The sequence below is a fragment of the Aspergillus vadensis genome (genome assembly GCF_003184925.1).
Source record: "Aspergillus vadensis CBS 113365 unplaced genomic scaffold BO88scaffold_3, whole genome shotgun sequence".
Classification (NCBI taxonomy): domain Eukaryota; kingdom Fungi; phylum Ascomycota; class Eurotiomycetes; order Eurotiales; family Aspergillaceae; genus Aspergillus; species Aspergillus vadensis.
In genome coordinates, this window is record NW_020292041.1 from 571,717 (window position 1) to 586,561 (window position 14,845).

Sequence of the window (14,845 nt, forward strand, 5' to 3'; positions counted from 1 at the left end):
AAAATTAAACGCCCTCTCCTACGTAGTCGCAGGGATCTGCACGATTACCCAAGAACGCAGAATCCCAGAGAAGACTAATGAGTTGCATATGTGAATACCACGGCCGTCCAGAGCCGCAAGGGACTGTGCCACTTCCAGGAGTCGGTGAGATAGAATATTTCGATGTACGGGGATGTATGCTCGTCCATATGATGCAATCTACGCAATACACCTCACGAAGCGGCGTGACCGCCAGTAGGGGCGTCGAGCTGCGCTTACTGTGGTATTGCAAGAGATAAATAGAGGAATGTTGGAAGCATGGAAAGTACACATCATTCAACAACACAGAACACTCCCCCTTCCGCTCCCATCTCCTCTCTAATTGTTACATTCCAATTCCATCAAATTCAAAATGACTATCACCAGCCCAACTCCGACTAGCTTCCGGCGCATCAGTGCCAAAGCCCCGGTGGAGGAGATCCTAAAGATGTTCCGTGAGGATGGTGGGCTCGTGGTGGAAGGCTTCTTCACCCAGGAGCAGATTGCCAAAATGAACCGCGAGATCGACCCCCATCTGGCCAAGATTACCTGTGGAACTCACCGCAAGGTCGACGAGGAGGCCTGGATTACCGAGTTCCATGGGGAGAACACCCGCCGCCTCAGCAATCTGCCCACCCTCAGCAAGACCTTCCGTGACGAGGTACTCAACTACGACCTCCTCCACCAGATCTGCGAGGCCGTCTTCCGTAAGGAGTCAGGTGATTACTGGATGTGCACTGCACAGGTTATCGAGATTGGTCCACACAGCAAGGCCCAGCAATTGCACCGCGACACGGCAGAGTTCCCTGGGTTGACCAAGTTGGGTCCCCGAATGGATGAGATCCAAATCAGTTTCTTCACGGCGTTGACCGATTTTACCGCGGAAAATGGTGCAACCCGGGGTATTCCTAAGAGCCACTTGTGGGAAAACTACGAAGATTGGGGCCGCGATGAAGATGCGGTGCCTGCTGTCATGAAGGCAGGAGATGTGTTCTTCTTCACTGGCCGACTGTGTCATGGCGGTGGCGAGAACCGTACCGAGGACTTCTGGCGCCGCGGGATTTCGCTTTGCTTCCAGGCGAGCTATCTCACACCCGAGGAGTGCTACCCCCTGATTATGCCGCGGGAGGTTGTCGAAAGTATGACACCGTTGGCGCAGAAAATGTGCGCTTGGCGCTCGCAGTATCCGACTTTGGGCGGAGGGTTGTGGCAACATAACTACACCGAGGTGGCTGACGCAATTGAGCTGAAAGCAAACCAGCCTCTAAAGCAGTGAGACAAAGTAAAAACAGGCGGCGGGAATGCAGAGCAGCTGCAGGTGACCACAGGTGCAGAATGGAAAGCGATCGGATTGCAAGGGGGCTTGCATTTCGGGATCTGGCCCTGACCGCTATCTTGATATGCTTTATTCAGCTACTAGTCGATGCTCTGTCAAATGATAGAAGGCTACCACCAATTTTCGTGCTACCTTCCTCTAATATATTTAAGGTCGTGGTGAGATATGCCATGTAGTATGTAGTAGAGACACTCTTGTCAAAGATAAACATAGTAGGCCTGCCCGCCAACTTCCTCACACTTATCTTCTCATAACGGTGTTTCTTTCAGCTGTTCGATAGGATCCCCTGCACTCAGTATCTGTCCTCACGCTTACACCAACAAGCAATATGGTTGGCATCCAAGAACCCCCGCCAGACTATGATATGATCATTGTGGGGGCCGGCTTTGCCGGCGTCACTTTGCTCTACCATCTTCGCAAACAGGGTCATCGTTGCCGGGTTTTGGAGGCCGGGTCAGATCTGGGAGGAACCTGGTTCTGGAACCGCTATCCTGGGGCACGCGTCGACACAGAGGCTCCGTTTTACGGATTGTCTATCCCCGAAATCTGGGAGAGCTGGCAGTGGAGTGAGAAGTTCCCCTCTCAGCCAGAACTCCGACGATACTTCGCCCATCTGGACAAGATGCTCGGGCTAAAGCAGGACATTGACTTTCACACGCGGGTCACGCATGGGCAATTCCGCGAAGACCGTTGGCATATCACGATAGCGAACGGCCGCCACCTCACCAGTCGATTCCTGATCGCCTGCCCCGGTCCCGGCACCGTGCCACACATCCCGTCGTTTCCGGGGCTCGAGTCCTTCAAGGGCACAGTGACGCACTCATACGAGTGGCCAGAGGAAGGCATCGAGCTGGCCGGCAAACGTGCCGCGGTGATTGGCACAGGGGCGTCAGGCGTGCAAATCGTGCAGGACTGGGCCAAACGCGCACAGCACCTGACCGTCTTTCAACGGACTCCAAACACCGCGCTCCCCATGCAGGTTGAGGGCTGGACGCCCGACACAACCCTCACACACGCCGCCTTCTGCAACTACCGCAATACACACTTCAGTGGTGTCAACTACCAGTTCACTCCGATCAACACCTTTGATGTCGCTGACCCAGCCGCACGGAAGGCCTTCCGGGAGTCGCTGTGGCAGCGCGGCGGGTTTCCCTACGTCTACGCAAATTACCAAGACGTGATGATCAACCCGGCCGCTAACCGCGAGATGTACGACTTTTGGGCGTCCAAGACTCGTGCCCGCATCACCGATCCCCGCAAGCGCGATCTCCTCGCCCCCCTGGAGCCCCTGCACCCCATGGGCGCCAAACGTCCGACCGTCGAGTTGGACTACTACGACCAATTCAACCGGCCAAACGTCGACCTGGTCGATCTTCGCTCAACCACCATCCACTCATTCGAACCCAAGGGCCTCACCACTACCGATGGCCGTTTCTTCCCCCTGGACGTCGTCGCTCTCGCTACTGGCTTTGACATGATTACCGGCGGTCTCACCCACATGGGGCTTCAGAGCGTCAACGGGGACTCCCTGTACGACCAGTGGCGGGGTGATGGAGGCGTGAAGACCTACCTTGGGATGTCTGTCCACGGCTATCCCAACATGTTCTTCCTGGCGGGGCCGCAAGGTCCCTTGTCCTTCTCGAGTGGGCCCATCGGCATTGAAGTGCAGTGCCAGCTCATCTGCGACGCCATCCAGTCGCTGCATGTCGGGGGACACACTATTTTTGAGCCCACAGCTCCCGCGCAGGAAGCTTGGAGTCAACGGGTCAAGGCGATGTTCGATGAAACCTTGTTCCTTCATTCCCCAGATTCGTGGTTCTTGGGCGGGAACATTCCGGGCAAGAAACGGGAGTTGTTGACTTATGCGGCCGGGTTGCCGCAGTATCAGAAAGATTGCCAGAAGGCCTTTGGTACGTGGGAAGGGTTTGTGCGGAAATAGAATTGTTGAGACTTAGGACACATGATGCTGTATTGCCCTGCGGAGTGATCCTTGGCGCGCTCGTCCTCCTTGGCTATGTAATTCTGCGTTTTGCAACTCGGAGTCTTCACTGGATTCAATACAGTCTGAAGAAAAATCCAACAATATCTGGGAAATGAACATCTGCTATTCACACCACACACACTCCAATGGCTCGTAGTCATGTGTAAAACACTTTATGATCTTCGTAATACCCTTTCATAAATTTAACCTCTCCGCCGAAATCCACCAGTAATCTCCGTTCCAACCGCCCCAGCCCTCCCCAGATACCCAATTTCTTTCAAGTAGCGCACATTGAGGGTTACAGCTCGCGCCATGTCCTTCTCTACCTCCTCCCACCTCTCCCCAGGCCCCCATGCAGATGTAGGAGGCATGGGACTACTCAGCAGCTTGGTTCCCATGGTCTCAATGACATGCATAACCGGCCAACAAGGATGGGCCTCCCCAACCGCAGCTATTGACTCACTCAGCCGTGAAATCCAGGCCGCATACGTGACACTTCTCCTCAAAGGCCTTGTCTTCTGTGCCCCATCCTCTTCCAAGCCGGCGTTCACCGCATCCCAGAAGGTACCCACCCGCAGCCCGCTAAGTATCATCTTTCTTGTCTGTAATCCTCCAGTGGCCGCAGCAGTAGTCCTAGTATCCACCGGCGGGGAAGATCCAAGCAAACCACTCACTGCCGCGTCCGCGACAGCATCAGCAGTCGAGACGTAAATCCAAGCCCGCTGGGGCTCAGGCTCCGGATAGTATTCGCTGATCAGGACGCACGCACTCACTAGACGCCAGAGCAAGTCATCGAGGTTAGCAGCGTACCGGTGGCTGCGAGGTCCGCCGATAATGAGAGCTGGATTCAGAATGCCTAGTTTAGAACGAGGAATCGTCGTTGGTTGCTGCGCCGCCGTCCACGCCACGATCTGCTCGGCGATCAATTTGCTCTGCCCATACCCATTCGTTTCCCGAAGTTTATGGCGCAGCGTCGCGGGTTCGAACACTACCCGTGGATCGGCGGGATCCCATTGTGCGCCGCCGGAGATGTATTCCAAGCGCGTGATGTATGGGTTGGAGGCGACGCACGCGACGAGCTGCGCGGTGGCGTGGACATTGGCGGCACATAGCTCGGCGTAGCTGCGATGCCAATGCACGAGGGCGCCGTTGTGAATAATCGAGGTGATTGGAGGAGGTAGTGCTGCGTCCTCAGACGCATCCTGACTGCTCTTTATTCCTGCTAGCTGGTTCCATGACGCATCGGAAAGTCCAAGGTGCGGTCGAGAGAGATCGCCAGGCCAGATCTGCACCTTTGGAGCGTGCATCGCCTCGTCCCACCAACCGGCTGTGATGGCTGCGGCTTGGACGCGCTCGAGACCGGTGGCCGAATCGGGACTGCGGACCAGGAGGTAGACGGTTTGTACGCATGGATCGGTCAGTAGTTGGTGAAGGATAGCGGTTCCCACGTAGCCGGTGGAACCTGTCAAGAAAACATGGTGCTTGCTGGATGGGGGAGATTGCGGCGGGCGAGAAGGGGAGGCAAGCGTTAGTGGTGGGCGTGGAATCCCGCTCTGGAGATCCGCCAGCATTAGGTCGAGCTCATCCTGGACCTGTGCGGCATCGCTTTCTGGGGCGTCCTCGCCACTATTCGGGCCACGCTGCAGTTGACGCACCTCGTGAGCGAGTTCGGTGAGCACCATCGCGCGTGGGATGCGACTGAGCGGTAGCCGAACGCCGAAGGTGTGGTTGATAGCGCGCACAAATGAGACCATGCGGATGGAGTCCAGTCCTGCGGCGACTGGGGCAACATCAGGTGGATTATCTGAGTCCCATCCAGATGCGATGGTAGGTAACGAGGGAGCAAGCAATTGGCTTAGCTTTCGGGCTACAGTGTCCGAGGCCGGGATGGTGGCTGTCGGCGTACTTGTGCGCCAGGATGACAAGTTTGGTTGCTGTTCCACCCACTGCTGGAGGCCCTTGCGATCTGTCTTACCGGTCAAGGAGAGTGGGATTAGGTTGACAAACAGACAGATGGCTGGAACCATGTACGCGGGCAGGAGGGCGGCGAGATGTTGTTGGAGCGAGCTATGGAGATCGGGCCGATCCTGGAGTTGCAGCCCTAGGTCATTACGAGGACCGGAACCGCACTGGGCTACCAGCACCAGCTCGGAGCACCCATTGGTTTTGATGACCATCGCGACCGCGGCCTCCACCTCTTCGTGCTTCCGTGCAGTCGCTTCAATCTCCCCGAGCTCGATCCGTTGCCCGTTCAGCTTGACCTGATGGTCCTTCCGACCGACGAAGATCACGGACCCATCTGGCGCGAAGCGCGCCAAATCTCCGGTCAAATAGACACGCGAGGCCCAGCTGGGGTGATGAGAAAGCGATGACGAATGGCTGTCTTTCCATGGGGCAGATTCCAAGAATGCCTTGGCCTGTGCATCGGGATTATTGAGATACCCTCGAGTCACGATCGGGCCCTGGATGGCCAGTTCGCCCACAAGCCCCAGTGCTACCAGCTGGTGTGGGTCATTCGGCTTCACGATCGCCATGCGACAGCCGACAGGGATACCAAAGTTGAGCGGATTGGCAGCGACATGGAGCGGTGGGGTCAGTGCAGCAGTTACACAGCATTCACTCGGCCCGTAGCTGTTGTGAAACGCGAGCGGAGAGGAGCTGTGGCTGCTCGTCCAGCGTGCTAACTGAGCGGCAGTGACAGCCTCTCCACCCAGGCGCAACTCCTTCAGCGTTGGAACCTCCTCTGGGTCCAAAAGATTGGCTACTGAGGGCGTAATATCGATCACATCTACCTGAAATCGGCGGATCACGGCAGCCAGATCCGTGAGGACCTCGTCTTCCCGTGGAATACACACCACCCCACCCACTAGCAGCGGCCCTAACATGTCCGCGATTGAGGGATCAAAGCTGTAGGTGGCCACCTGTAGCATGCGCCGACCACGTTGGAACATCCCATGTTGGGCCTGAGCCTCGAATGCGGTGGCTACCTGACGGTGCTCGGCTACCACTGCCTTTGGAATTCCCGTCGTCCCTGATGTGAACACAGCATACGCGGCGTTTTTGGCGGTGGCTCCAGATGGGAGGTGAAGGGGCAGAGGATGGCTAGTGGATTGTCGTAGCAGATCAGCACGTCGTTCTGGATCCAGACACAAGACCCGATCTGTGAGGTCCATCACTTTGCCTTTCAGCTGTTGCGAGCAGATGACGAGGGGCGCATTCACCACGGAAATCATGATCTGCATGCGTGCCACCGGCAGGCCACTGTCCAAGAGCACAAAGGCTCCCCCAGCTTGCAAGACAGCAATTATACTGATCACTGACCAAACAGACTTCTCGTGCGCGATAGGTATCAGCACCTCCGGACCGACGCCTGCCGCCTGCAGTTGCTGGGCGAGATGGCGAGAGACTGCCAGAAGCTGACGATAGGTCAGCTCCGCATCCCATGCCACAACAGCTGGGCTGTCGTTCCACTCTCCTGCAGAGGCATTCTGCTCAATGCGGGTATGCAGGCATTCTGTGACCAAGGGGATAGGAGTAGCATGCCATTGCTGCAAAGTGGTAGCGTCGGAGGAGGTCCAGAGCTGGACCTGCGAGAGGAGAGAGTATTGGTTGGCCGGTTGGACAATCCAGTTGAGGATGTGAATGAATCGTGCGAGCAGTTGCTCCGCCTCCCAAGGACTCATGCAGGACTCGGTGTATGTGAGCGAGTGGCGGATAGCGCCGGAACTGAGGAAGCACTCGAGGGACAAGGGGTAGTCCATGTAATCATCGCGTCGCTCGGCCAAATCCTCTCGAATGGGGCTACTGCTATTGTTTTGTTCGTCATCCGGCTGGACGACGAGGAGACTTTGGAAACGTGTGGCCTGTGCGGGGCCAGATTCGCCCAGGGAGGCGATATGCGCCAGTCCCACATGCTCGTGAGGTAGGCAATCGCCATGTTGCGCTTGAACAGATGCCAGACACGCCGCAACGGTGGTAGAGCTTTCATCTACTTGTAGACGAACTGGAAAAGTGGCAATAGTTGGTCCAATTATATTAGCGATGTCGGCCCCAGAAACCTCTTCCGCCGTGCGTCCATTGCTAACCACGCCAAATACCACATCTGATGTGTCGTTGTACCGCGCCAGGACAACACCCCATGCTGTCTGGATTGCGGTGGAGGCCGTAAATCCCAGATGTTGCTGCTCGGGGCCCCAGAGAGACGTGCCGGAAACATGTGCCTGGGCCGTCGATTCACCTGGAGACACGGCCCGAGGGAAAGGCTGACCCTCGAATCCGTGGAGATACTGTCGCCAAAATTTCGCGGACGAGCCGATGTCCTTCTGCGCGAGGTGACTCGCAAACGCAGAGAACGGAGGATGGACGATTTGGGGACTTGAGAGATCGCGGTACGCTTCCACTACAGCGTCCAGAATCAATCGTTGCGACCACGCATCGTAGATAGCATGATGAACATGCCAGCGCAGGCGTCCAGGCTCAACCCAGTAGTAAATGAGAGGCTTGCCAAAGGGGGACCTTCTGCTGGGTCTCATGGTCTTCTCAGGCTTCGTGGCCACCGCCTGAAAATGCAACACTGCCATATAGCAGTTCCCATCAGGAAGCTGAATGATGCGACTGCGGAGGATCTCGTTGGCCTCGACAACCCTGGCCCACGCAGCCTCTACCTGCGCCACGGACCAGTCCGGCGGAGTTTCAAAGGTTTGCTCCGCCCAATATAAGCCCGGTTGTTGTGCGGTCAACACCATGAGACCCGTCTGCATTGGGGTGCACGGAACGAGATGGGCCACTGCTGACTCGACGACCTCACATTGCTGTACGGCCTGCGATAACACCTCATTCTGCTGAGAGGAAGAAATGTGAATGAAACGACTGGGGTGCGAGGAGGCCGGGTGGGCAGGCTCTTCTTGTTGCACTGGTTGGAGCGGTTGTGTGGCCGCTGCCCGGACCAGGTCGGACAATCGTGGATGGCGGATCATCAGATGGACTGTTAGGGGTATTCCGGCCTGTTGAGCCAGTCGCGCTACTTTCAGCGCATCGATAGAATCGCCCCCCAAGGCAAAGAAGTTCGAGTCGGATTCCACATCTTCCTCCTCTAAATCCAGTATCTGACACCAAAGCTCTTTAACCACATCCTGGCTTGGTGCCAAATTCGCAAGAGGCTCACCGATGCTCCCCATACTCGGTTGCTAGATGATGATTATAGGTATAATACTATGAGAGGGGGATTAACGGCGGCAGTCGAAAGCCGAGGTTAAGTTGTTCTTTTGAAGAAAAACGTTGTGAGGGTGTGATCCACTCAAACGGGACATGTATATATATGGACAGATTGATCGGCACGTAAATTGAAGGAAGGGGGCAGCCATACATTCTGTTCAGGCTGCAACTCGGAAATTCCTCTAATGAAATCCCCCTCCCTAGACTTTAGTATAGTATCTCGATTTTTGTTATGTCTCTTGAAAATCAAGACTAAATGCCCATCAGTATGCCCGACTGAAATTGCTGGGTATAGTGGATGCGATTCACAACTAAGTTACTTTGCGTTCGATGAATACTACCCAGCTAATTTAGACAGAAAATCCATGTCAGACGCTAACTATGAAAAGAGTGTCTACTTCTTGGGGCACCACCTGAGCCAGCCGTAAGCCCGCCGCCGAAATTAATCCTCTCAGCTCAGCCTCCGTCCAGACCCGAAATACCGCTGTGTCGATATTCCGCTCGAGGAGCGTGTCATGACCTTTCCAAACCTCAATATGCCGCACCACGCGCCATACGTTCCCCTGGACCCCGTTTTCCGTGACCGTCTCACGATACACCACGCCTGGAAACTCGACACTAGAATGCTCACTGGGAGGCAGCGGATCGGTGATGTCCTTGTCCAGACCGCGCTCTGGGTCGACAAGAAGCTTGTTCACCACGGAGATTTGGGCTTGCCCGGTCCCGGGGGTGAGGACTCTAGCCACCTCAGCCAGGAATCTCTCCGGCTGGCCCGGGAGATAGAAGTGCGAGATACTGCCGAATCCGATGGTGAGGAGGTCGACGGTCCTCTTCTGCATTGAATGCTGTCGGTGGAAGATGTGTAGGGCAGACATTTCCAGCGCAGACCCCAGAAGCCAAGTGATGCGCGCACATCCGGTCTCGACCGCCAGAGTGGCGTTGATCGCCTCCGCCCTTGCCAACATGTGCGGCTCGATATCTAGCCCGATAAACTCCACGTTGGCAAGGGAGACCCCGGGAGTGGCCGCTGCATGACGAGTCATCGCCTGGATGAGCCGGCCGGTGCCGGTGCCGACATCCAGTACGAGCAGTGGGGAGGCGGTTTGGGGAGAGGCGATCATCTGAAGGAGGGAATTTTCATTGTAAGCGGTGTCATTGCGTTTTCCGGTCCAGATGTCGTAGTATTCCGCGAGATAGGCGGAGTTGTAGCAGGTGCTTTCCCGCTCGGTGGAACCCATTCTGAGAAAGGCAAATAGGGAGAAAATGGCGCAGAGACGGTCAAAGGAACAATATGAGAGGAACTTAACTGTGAGATGGCAAGCAATACATTCAAAGAATCCAATGCAGAGCCCCGAGAACAAATAACTATACAGGTGGGGCGTATCTGCTGCAGGCGATCGGCCTAATTCATGCACCACCCTAGGGTTGGGGGTGGGGCGGGATTTGAGTTGTGGTTGCCCTAACAAATCCGGAAGGTCTGCAGAAACATGTCACAATTCACTCGCAGGATGCAAGGGGTGTTGTGAAGCAGGGAGTCACATTGCCCTCTTGTGTCTAAGATTTTACATTGCATACAGATATGACCGAGCGCAAGTTACACAAACAATGGATCTTGCATTTCTACGCGCTGACGTATGTTCGGAGATACAGTCGCGGGTCTTAGGGCATATCTTAAACCCAGATCCTCTCGGTACAGACTTCCTCCTCTCATCAAACCTCAGTTTCATTTAGCAACAAGAGCGACCATGACTATCTTGAACCTGCCCCCTACTGTCTCCCTTGCTGGTAAAGCAGCCATTGTGACTGGTAGTTCCCGCGGCATTGGAGCTGGTATTGCCATCGAACTCGCCCAGCGTGGCGCCAAGGTTGCTATTGTCTACCATGCGGACAAAAGCACCCCGGCAGCCCAGAAAGTGGCAAATGAGATTACCACACTCGGTGGTGTTGCGTCCTTGGTGCAGGTCGATCTGTCGACATTGGACGCCGGCCGTCGTGTGATCGAAAAGGCGCTACAGGGACTGCAGGTCTCACGCATCGATATCCTCGTCAACAACGCAGCAGCATATCCCCCCTTTCTTCCAGTTGCAGAACTCGACGGAGCATTGTTCGAACAGTAAGGGGCCGTTGTAATGTTTTGAAGCTTAAAATGAAAGTCAGTATAGTCTGATGTACATTTATCTCGTCTAGTGAATTCATGGTGAATGTTCGCGCTCCACATTTGCTGGTGCAAGCCCTGCTCCCTCACATTGCAGAAAAGGACGGCCGTGTGATCAACATGTGAGTTCCGCCATTCTCTCCTGCTTATCCAGCCTGCTAAGCGCTTGTAGATCGTCCGCCCTTTCTCGCATGGGTGCTAGCAACCTTTCTCTCTTTGCGGCCACCAAGGCGGCGTTGGAATGCTTGGGCCGTCAGTGGGCCCACGAGCTGGCCTGCCTACACAAGATGACGGTGAACAATGTCGCACTAGGCGAGATTGACACCGGCATAGAAGGTGGGGAAATTCCTGACGAGTTTCGGGATGCGCAGATCGAAGGGCCCAGCGCAGCCAAACGTCATGGCACCATTCAAGAGGTGGCAAACGTCGTCGCGTTTCTGGCTAGCCCGGGAGCAAGCTGGATCAATGGAAATACGGTCTCCGTGAGTGGAGGTCATCTTTACATTTAGGAGACAGCTAGATAGTAGCAGTTATTTCTGGATGGTCCAGGAAGCCAGTCTGGAAGCAAATGTCATTTCATTCATTATCCTGTTTACCTCTTCTTCTCAAAAGCTTAGTTACATTAAGGGTGACATCCAGTTAGGAAGATTCAACCAAGTTTAGCTTAGGAAATGAAAATTAGAAGCAATGATGATAATTCCATGCCGGCGCATTTAGGTCTCTGGGTTCAGTAGTAGAACTGGATTCTGCGATATAGTCACTCAGTCATACTCGAATCTAAGTGGTTTCGGAAACATCAATTGAAGTATACATGTGTCCTTTAGTTTCGCTTATTCACTTTTCCGGTGCAGAAGAGTAATCATATATAAAGAGATAGCGATTACTACGTGATACTGAACAGCTTACAGAACGAATCTTGAAGTAGGATATTTCATTTAATTCCTAATCTCCTATGCTGTTGACCTTTCCTGCTCGCGAGCACGAAGCACATGACGCTGTACCTTCCCCGTTACCGTTCGAGGCAAGTCGGCCCTTGAGAGGAACTCGATAACCCGTGGACACTTGTAGGGTGCGCTATGATCGAGGCAATGCTGCCGGAGTTCCACCTTGAGCTTGCGCAATGGATGCTGCTCGTACTCCTTGTTCAGCACTACATACGCCTTGATGATCGAGCCCCGCTCTTCATCTGGAATGCCGATGACCGCCGATTCGAGAACCCCGGGATGCATCTGTAAAACGGCTTCCACTTCGCTAGGTCCTATGCGATACCCGGATGAATTGATAATATCGTCATTTCGCGCCTTGAACCAGAAATAACCGTCCGCATCCTGGTACGCCCGATCTCCAGTTAAGTAATACTCCATACCCTTCGCGTTACGAACCACGGGTCGCGTCACAACCCCCTGGTCGTCGACGTAGCCATTGAAGACATCATAGATGGATTCTGCGCAAGCAGACAAACACACCCCAAGAGCTCCTTCCTCTCCAATGGAGGCTGGTTCCGCCGTCTCTCCTAAGACCTCCAGCGGAACCCCGGGTAGAGGTCGACCCATCGACCCCGGTCGTTGATCATTGGTGGATTCCGTGCAGAGGAAGACTGTCTCAGTTAAACCGTACCCATTGAGTATGGTAGCACCCCGAGTGACCTGTCGCCAGGCCTCAATAACAGACCCCTCAATTGCCTCTCCAGCACTAATGCAGACTTTGAGAGATCGAGGCGGGTGGGTGGCCGCAAATTGCCGACTCGCGGACGTGACGAGCTGCCTGTAGGCCGTCGGAGTGGCACAGAAGCTGGTGACCGGATACTCGTGCAAGATCCTTAGCGTTTGGATGGGATCAAAGGCTAGTCCCGGTGTTTCATCCACGAGCAACGCAGCGCCGTGGTTCCAGGCAGCGAGTACCGCCCACGATCCTTTGACCCAGCCCACTTCGGAAAGGCTCCAGAAGAGACTATCCGGATGGAGTTGGCACCAGTGCTCTCCGGCAATTCGACTGCTTAAAGCTAGAGAGATCTGGCTATGCTGGACTAGCTTTGGCTGTCCGGTTGACCCTGAAGTAAAATAAAGGACGCAAGGCGAGCTTCCCTCCGAATCGACGGTGATGTCTGCGCGATTCGCTTGGCCCATGGAAACCAGGGCTGGATACCCAAGTGCTTCGGGGACCTTTTCATCGGGCCCTACCTGGATCAAATGTTGGAGTGTAGGAAGATGTGACCGGACGGACAAGACCTTCTGGATCTGAGGTAGGTCGCCGATGAAGGCTTTGGCGCCGACTTTCTGAATGCGATACTCGAGATCGGAAGCAGAGAGTGCGCCGGCCACGGGGCAGACCAGAATCCCACTGCGAATCGTAGCACAAAGGATTTCATACCATTCCTGGCAACGTGTGGCCGAGACGACAATGGTATCTCCCTGTTGGACTCCTAGCGCGTACAACGCGGCGGCAACGTGGATGGAGCGCTCACTAAGCTCACGATACGAGACATCGCGGCGCTCTCCCTTCGTTACTAGGACGAGAGCGGAGGAGTCGGCTCTCTGCTGACTCCAGCGATCGATGACTTCTCGAGCGAAGTTGAATAAGGTAGGTTTGGGTCCAGGCTGAATTCGGGTCATCTTGCTACCAATTTGAGAATTTAGTAAGAAAGGTGAGCAGCGTAGTAGCAAAGGCCGATGTATCGATTTATGGATGGATCCCCCTTTTCTTCTCGAAGTGCGTCGCCGCGAAGCCCTGATCTACATTACCGCTACCAAGCAAATATAATGCCCTCTCTTTCTTAACATCACCCCTTGTTCCCCTTACGTTGACGAGTTATCATTGAACCTACCGTGGCCCAGCAAACAGAATCCGTCCACTATAGACTTATTCTGCATAGGCATACTAAAGGTGTCGCCGATGAGAGTTTCCTGTCTACAAGCCACGGGCTCTCATACAGCCAACGAGTACGTAGATCATGATGCAAACCGGGAACCTTGCGCAAGGCGCGATGGAATCTTCATAATCAATTGCGCCCAGCATATGACACGGGGCTCCATAAAAGGGTGTTGTTGTCAACTTTAAGAAGCATCTCAGACACCAGCACACCACCGCTTCCAACAATCATCATCATGCGTTTTTTATGTCTGCACGGCATCGGCACCGGAAATGCCATACTGGAGGCCCAGCTATACATGATCAAACGTCAGCTGCCAGGCCATGAGTTCGTCTTTTTCCAGGGGGAGCTGGAAACTCCACCCGCGCCAGGTAGAATGCTCTTTTCACAGCAATTAGGTTTTGTGTAGGCGAGGGTAAGACTGACCATCGCGACAAACTAGGAGTCGACAAGTTCTTTCCAGGGCCTTACTACTCTTACTTCACCGTTCCCTCTCCGGACACCGTGCTAGAAGCGGTCAACCGCTTGGAGCAATTCATCGACTTCCACGGCCCGTTCGATGGGATTCTAGGATTCTCCCAAGGGGCTGCCCTGGCCGCTTCCTACCTTCTCTACGACGCCAACCGGCCATATCCTCATGCCGAGTTCAGATGTGCGGTGTTCTTCTGCGCAATCCAATGTTGGGATCTCGAAAGCCCCGGGTTTACGCTGGATAAGGAGGGACACTGCCGTACTATTGCAGAGGAAGGGAAATCCTCCGAGGTTCTCGGCAAGACGGACAATATTACAAGCCTTTTTGGCGCCGCTGACCATCCCCTGCTTTGTCGGCAATGGAATGCAGCCACACCGCTACTGTGGCCGTACGGGAAGGCTCCCATGCGTTTGGATCCACTGGCCCAGATCTCGCTCCCGTCACTGCATATTGTCGGCGCCAAAGACCCTTATCGGGCCGACGCACTTGCTTTGCAAACGCACTGCGCCACAGGTAAGGCCCAGATGGTGGAGACGGCGGCCGGACATGAGATCCCTCGTGATCCCGTTCTGGTACGCAAGGTTGCTCAATTCCTTCACACAGCCCCCTGTTCAGCCCGCAAATGAGAATCCCGAGCGCATGGAGCTGGCATCAAACTTTATCGGACTGATCTGCAGCTGAGCAGGGCGACATGGCTAGCTAGAACTGGTCTGCAAAAATGACTTTTTATCATGTTTCTATAACTTTCCTGTTCGTAAATGAGATAGATGGGTTCAATTTCGGCTGCGGTCTGTTTATGG

The 14,845-nt window shown here is 54.7% G+C and overlaps 6 protein-coding genes across 6 annotated transcripts; 4 read left to right on the forward strand and 2 right to left on the reverse strand.

Annotated features, from left to right (window-relative positions):
- Positions 1–299: 299 nt before the first annotated feature.
- Positions 300–1,294, forward strand: BO88DRAFT_473244 (phytanoyl-CoA dioxygenase family protein; the record flags this gene model as incomplete). Its single annotated transcript, XM_025711761.1, has 1 exon — positions 300–1,294. The coding sequence occupies exon 1, from the start codon at positions 392–394 to the stop codon at positions 1,292–1,294; it is 903 nt and encodes a 300-aa protein (XP_025566443.1). The 5' UTR covers positions 300–391.
- Positions 1,295–1,682: 388 nt separating this feature from the next.
- Positions 1,683–3,293, forward strand: BO88DRAFT_473246 (flavin-containing monooxygenase; the record flags this gene model as incomplete). The annotated part of the gene is made up of 1 exon (XM_025711762.1): positions 1,683–3,293. The coding sequence occupies one exon, from the start codon at positions 1,683–1,685 to the stop codon at positions 3,291–3,293; it is 1,611 nt and encodes a 536-aa protein (XP_025566444.1).
- A 245-nt stretch (positions 3,294–3,538) lies between these two features.
- On the reverse strand, positions 3,539–9,787 carry BO88DRAFT_473249 (uncharacterized protein; the record flags this gene model as incomplete). The annotated part of the gene is made up of 2 exons (XM_025711763.1): positions 3,539–8,494; positions 9,023–9,787. 2 exons carry the CDS (start codon positions 9,785–9,787, stop codon positions 3,539–3,541), a joined length of 5,721 nt encoding a protein of 1,906 aa, XP_025566445.1.
- A 507-nt stretch (positions 9,788–10,294) lies between these two features.
- BO88DRAFT_450050 (SDR family NAD(P)-dependent oxidoreductase) lies at positions 10,295–11,213 on the forward strand (the record flags this gene model as incomplete). Its single annotated transcript, XM_025710541.1, has 3 exons — positions 10,295–10,662; positions 10,737–10,826; positions 10,877–11,213. 3 exons carry the CDS (start codon positions 10,295–10,297, stop codon positions 11,211–11,213), a joined length of 795 nt encoding a protein of 264 aa, XP_025566446.1.
- A 441-nt stretch (positions 11,214–11,654) lies between these two features.
- Positions 11,655–13,316, reverse strand: BO88DRAFT_473255 (acyl-CoA synthetase; the record flags this gene model as incomplete). The annotated part of the gene is made up of 1 exon (XM_025711764.1): positions 11,655–13,316. The coding sequence occupies one exon, from the start codon at positions 13,314–13,316 to the stop codon at positions 11,655–11,657; it is 1,662 nt and encodes a 553-aa protein (XP_025566447.1).
- Positions 13,317–13,808: 492 nt separating this feature from the next.
- On the forward strand, positions 13,809–14,671 carry BO88DRAFT_450052 (uncharacterized protein; the record flags this gene model as incomplete). Its single annotated transcript, XM_025710542.1, has 2 exons — positions 13,809–13,944; positions 14,016–14,671. 2 exons carry the CDS (start codon positions 13,809–13,811, stop codon positions 14,669–14,671), a joined length of 792 nt encoding a protein of 263 aa, XP_025566448.1.
- Positions 14,672–14,845: the final 174 nt, after the last annotated feature.